General features: G+C 42.5%; 1 protein-coding gene across 1 annotated transcript; it reads left to right on the top strand.

The window, feature by feature from the left end:
• The first annotated feature begins 225 nt into the window (after positions 1–225).
• Positions 226–3,680, top strand: LOC148034789 (organic cation/carnitine transporter 4-like). Its single transcript, XM_087679760.1, has 2 exons — positions 226–722; positions 1,457–3,680. Exons 1-2 carry the CDS (start codon positions 248–250, stop codon positions 3,067–3,069), a joined length of 2,088 nt encoding a protein of 695 aa, XP_087535886.1. The 5' UTR covers positions 226–247; the 3' UTR covers positions 3,070–3,680.
• The last annotated feature ends 2,165 nt before the right edge of the window (positions 3,681–5,845 follow it).

The following is a 5,845-nucleotide window of genomic DNA, read 5'->3' on the forward strand; positions in this document are numbered from 1 at the left end:
AAAAGAGAAAAAATATATATCACAACTATCAAACTTGAATTATTTGAGATCTAAAATGTCTGGCAAGTCTGCCCGTGACCCTCTCATGGATTCAAGGACGAGAAGATGCCCTTCGACGATAAATAAAATATTTTCTTAAGCGGTACGTGTAAAAAACAACAAAGGAACTGTACATTTCATGTAATGTGAGCGCTCCATATCAAATTATTAATGTCCGGCCCTTCTTCCCCGCACTTCCCCTGCTGCGATGGCTGCAGCTGATGCAACCTTATCAGCCCTTTCCGCGCCTCTGGTGTCATCCCCAGACGAAACATACACTATCGATCAAGTCCTTGAGAGATGGGCTGGCCAATTCGGGCCAGCCCAACAGCTCCACTTCACCCTCTCAAGCCTTGCATGGGCTCTGCACGCCCTTCTAACCCTTGCCATGGTGTTTGCAGACAGCACCCCACAGTGGGCTTGCATTACTTCCACCACCACTCCATATCCTAGTCATGGTGGGTCTTCTGTAGAAGCAATGGATACATCAGAGAGGCCTGTAATTTTTAATAATAGCAGCTCATCCTGCAACATCAGCTCTTCCATATGCGCCATGGATGCATCAGCCTGGATGTGGGTTGGAGGCACAAGCCAGTCTACCGTGTCTGAGTGGGGGCTTGTCTGTGGTAAAGAGTATATGATCAGCTTGGTGCAGAGTGTCTACTTTCTTGGGGCGCTACTGGGTAAGCAGACATCAAAAACTCCCCTATTCTTGCTATTGTTATATCGCCTTTGCATCTGGAAATGCGAACTACCCGCCACGCTTTCATCATGCACAGTAAGCACATACTTATGCATCATTACACAAATAGCCTCAATGAGAACTACACACCGCGCGCATGTCATCGTCTCCCACAATCCACCTGAGTGTCTCATTTCATGCAGACTTCTACACGAGAGTATCCTTAACACAATCCACCTGAGTGTCATGAATTCCAAAAGATGTTGGGTATCCTTTCCTTCATGGTTTTGGACTTGAGCCCAATATCAGTACTATATGGAATAGGCAAGTGTGTAACTTGAAACTTTTGATGACACTGCAAACAAGCCCATGCACACCTGTACTGCTGCTTGACTAAACTCGTATTGTAATTAGCTGCCAACATCACCTCATGTTGTTTTAACAGTACACATGCCTTGAGATGAAACACAATCAATAGGCAAACAGAAGTCCCTGATTAAGTTGTATCTATCACAGTTACCTGAGTGAAATCTGTCTACAGAATGCATAGACTAGGGAGCATCATCTATTGACCATTGCAAGAAAAATTTTGGGTGTTAGCCAGGATAAGCGTTCATGAATCTGCAAATATGTGTTCACCAGGATTAGTGTAAATGAGATCCTGAATATAGTAAGGTGAAACTTCTCCTCCAATACTGCATTTCAATTATCACAAATGGAACTTCACTAATACAGGAGCTGGAGTCTATGGCAGCCTTTCTGATTCCTTTCTTGGCAGAAAAGGAGTGCTCATCCTTACCTGCTGCCTGAGTCCTATATGCAGCCTTTTGACTGCCTTTTCCCCAAACTACTGGACATATTTCCTTCTAAGGAGTGCAACAGGGTTCAACTGTGGTGGTATGGGGCTATCTTGCTTTGTGTTGGCAACTGAAACTATTGGACCTGCAAAGAGAGGGCCTGTCGCTATGTCAGCATTTTACTTCTTCTCAGGTGGAATCTTAATGCTTTCAGCCTTCGCATATTTCATGCGCTCATGGAGACACCTCTACCTTTTGATCTCCATACCCTGCTTTCTGTACTGCATTCTGGCATTGCCCTTCTTAACCGAGTCACCTCGCTGGTATCTTTCAAGAGGCAGGGCTGATGATGCAATGGCTATCATGAATCAAATAGCAAAAAGGAATGGGAGAAGCATTCCCGCAGGCATCAAGCTAGACAAAGAACAAGAGGACTCCAGCAACCAAACCATTGCTGAACAATGGAATATCCAGGGTTCAGCTAGAAGCCAGGATCACGACTACGATCCACCTGAGAGTATATGCGTTGTGACCGACTGCCTGAACAACACTGGAAAAAACAATCATGTTCAAATTCGATGTCCTTTAAGGAATCCATCAAATCAAGCTCATGATCCTCAATCTCAAAATGATCATCTAGACCCGCAAACACTTGCACAGCTTCAGGCTCCTAAGCCTGAAAACTCAACCCTTTGTTGCATGGAGAGAGCTGGCAATGCTCCAAGCCATTACATTCCACCTTTCAATGATCAACCTCATCCAGTATCCCAAAATGCTCAAAATCAAACTGCACACCAGAACATCAGGACTGAGGAACAAATTGAGCACCTCCCAATCTCCAAGATGCAGCCTGCTCAAAATCAAATCGCACACCAAAACATCAGGACTGAGGAGCAAATTCAGCACCTTCCGATCTCCAAGACACATCCACCTGCTAGCAATGCGACGATCTTCGACATATTCAGGAATCCCATCACCAGAACAAGGATGCTGATCATGATGTGCATCTGGCTAGATGTCCAAATCACCTACTATGGGATAAATTTGAGCGCGTCCAGGATAGGAAGCAACCTGTACCTGAACATTGTGCTGAATGCGACAGCGGAGCTTCCCGCGCTAGCAATCTCTGCAATTTTGCTCAAGCCGGTGGGGCGGAAGGCGATGCTAGTGAGCGTGATGCTGATGACAGGAACAGCCTGCACGGCTGGGGCATTGATGTGGGATACTGGGGCCAATGGAAGGCTGGCATGTGGGCTGGTAGGCATATTCGGGGTGGCGGTGGCGTACAATCTGATCTACATATACACGGCCGAGCTGTTCCCGTCCGAGGTGAGGAATGCGGCGATGGGGGTGGCGAGCCAGGCTGCGCAGGTGGGGGCTATCATGTCTCCGGCCACAGCTCTGTTGGGGGAGGTGCAGCCATGGCTCCCATTTGGGCTGTTGGGGGGGGTTTCCCTCATGGGGGCTGTACTCGCCCTGCAGCTCCCTGAGACCTGCAACGCCCCCATGTACGAAACCCTCCATGGCATGGAGAAGGCGCAGCTGGCTTAGTAGCACCTCCATCGACAGCATCAACCTCAATCAGTGTTTTTTTTAAAACCATTCCAACGGATTTTCGAAAAAACTTCAACTCAAGATTTTGGAGGGATTCTTGAATCGAATTACATGTCTTTACTATTTTTAAAATTAAATTTTCAAGAAGTTTTGAGCTCTTTTTTATTCTCAAGGTCTTTATTGAAAATTTTGTGTCACGTAGGATTGCACAATCAGACGTCATCCAAGACTCAAGTGGTTTTGTAATCATTGACTCTACAAAATTTCACCAAAACAAGATCAATCAAGAAGATGGCATCTCCTGTCTCCTCATGAGCAACTTTGAAGTTATACAAGCATGTACGCATGAGAGTGGAATATAGAGGTTGAAAGTGTTGCATCAATTACACGCAACTTACTACAAGGACAATCAAAGCTAGGTTGCCATTGCGAGTGTCAACAAACTGAAGATGCCTATCATGTAAGGGAGGCCTTCAAATGTAGTATGCAAGTCGATGGTTACCTTGTGATGGATGGTTGCTGCTCTAGCTCTACATCTTGTTTGTGTGCCACAAATGTGAAAAGTAGCAACCTAAGAGGAAGTAGGACATCCTATGTACTTATACTGGTAAAAGTGGGTGCATAAGACCATATCCCTATAATATTTGGTGCCTTGTGAGGTCACTTTCCAAGTTCTATGTCACATTTACTGTTGGTGTTTACACTGGTAAATCTAAGTACTTTAGGTGAGTTGAGTTGATCCAAGAACCCCAATTTAGGTCGATCCTAGTGGGTTCAACCATAACATTTCTACCGCAATGTGGACTCAAGAAAACCTAAGCGATTAACCCCATGTCATTCTAAGGAGTACTAGACAGTGCCACTTAGAATTGCCTCCTGATAAGCCACAAACATCGTGCCCTAAAAGCAGTCTTAGGTGGCACATCACATGTGGTATCAGAGCATCCAAATGATTCCATTCCAATCATTGTATGGGCAAGTTTTAAAGGAGGAAAAAAAATATTAAAGCATTTGACAAAAGCTTTAATTAACTTACCTTACCCATGAGCACCACCAACAGATCATTGACGTCCATCTCCCCTCCATGTCAATTGTCACAATCTTCGTCATCATCATCATCATGACAACAAGAAAACAAAGCTTCCTTCTCTCCTTCTGCAACAGTTGTGGTGACCATGTAGGCTATGACAACCATTTGGTGGCTTTGAGAGGTAGGGAGAGAGGGGGGTACCTCCCCCCTAGACTATAAAAAGGCTAGACAAATAGGCCTTGAGAATGTATGATTGAAACAATGATATGTTACTTCAGAGGAGAATTGTAGCCCTAATGCTAGCCTTGGAAGAATAGAGAGAGAGAAGATAAGCAAAGAGAAAGAGAGATTAGAGAAGATAGAGATAAAGAAGATAAGAGGTGGAGAGGGAGGGTATAAGAGATAGAGAGAGAAGATAAGAGAAGAGAGAGATAGGGAAGAAGAAGTTTTTTTTTTGCCATCTAAGTAAGAATTCGACAAGACCATCAAAGCCCATCGAAGCCGCGCATTTGCCATGGCTCTGAAGAGGAAAAGCTCAAGAGTCACAGGAGTTGCAAGAGCTATGGGAGTTGCGGGAGCTATATTAGATGCAGCAATAGCAAACACAAGTGGAGATAACATTCGAGTCTATGCCATGCAAACCTAGGTTTCCCTAAACCCTATAAGTTGCAAAAGTTAATGTGTTCTATTGTTCGACGAGATAATTAGCTTGCAATTCAAATAGCTTAGTGATGGTATTCGGTATTATCTTAAAAGACTACCTTTTGATTTAGATTTAGTAGCCAACACTCATTCTTAGGTGAAGAAAAGGAAATGTGCAACAATTAGGTGAAAATTCTTCATGAGCCGTATCTTATGGGTAGTCCAATAAGTATGCATCTTTTTGGATTTATCTTTCATATGAAATGAAAAACCTTCAAGATGGAACCCTATTAGAGTTGTGCATGGCTAAACTTGAAACTCTATCCTAGTCTCCTAAAAATTTGGTGTCATTTACTATTGTTTCTTTGTTCAAGAAACATGCAATCTATATTATTCGGGATTGTATGTTCTTGTAGTCAATCATGATGTATGCTTCTTGTCTATGTGGTAGTCTTGAAAATCAAATGTCGTTTACTATTGTTTCTTGATTTAGGAAACATGTGATCTGTAGTATTTAGGATAGTGTGTTCCTATAGTCATTTATAACGTAATGCTTCACGTCAATGTGGTAGTCTTGAAAATTATGTGCAGTCTATGGTTATTTCTTCATTCAAGAAACATGTGATCTGTGCCATTCACAATAGTTTGTTCCTATAGTCCCTTATAATGCATGCTTCATGTCTACGTAGAAGTTTTGAAAATTATATGCAGTATGTTGTTTTTTCTTCATTTAGGAAGTTGTATGTGCTATAATATGAATATTCCAAGTAGATTATTGTTTTGTATAGATCATGTAAGGCTATTACAATGATAGAATTAACTATTTATCCTAGGAGAATCAATCTTAGACAAAGCTCGAATTGAGTAAACATCCTAAAGGAATTGATGACTTATCCCATAGCAGTAAGCACATTAGATTCAATTTGTAAAGCTAAAACCCCGAACAAACCCCAAGGTAAAGAGTAACCCAAGACTATTTAAAGATTGCCTTGTAGGGTAAATCAAATTTTGAATAAATACTAAATGTGATTTTGATTGTGCATGCAAGGATATGCCAATGCATCAATAATGACATGTTTGTGATTGTAAGATAGGATTTTG

This window comes from Lygodium microphyllum, chromosome 6 (genome assembly GCF_053477565.2).
Source record: "Lygodium microphyllum isolate KBCC chromosome 6, Lygodium_microphyllum_v1.1.10, whole genome shotgun sequence".
NCBI classification, from domain to species: domain Eukaryota; kingdom Viridiplantae; phylum Streptophyta; class Polypodiopsida; order Schizaeales; family Lygodiaceae; genus Lygodium; species Lygodium microphyllum.

What these genes read in the sequence shown, in the direction of transcription:
- LOC148034789 (XM_087679760.1), top strand. Translation starts at nt 248, where the DNA reads ATGGCTGCAGCTGATGCAACCTTATCAGCCCTTTCCGCGCCTCTGGTG. An exon ending in CTTTCTTGGGGCGCTACTGG is followed by an intron (nt 723 to 1,456) that starts GTAAGCAGACAT and finishes TCACTAATACAG; the next exon opens with GAGCTGGAGTCTATGGCAGC.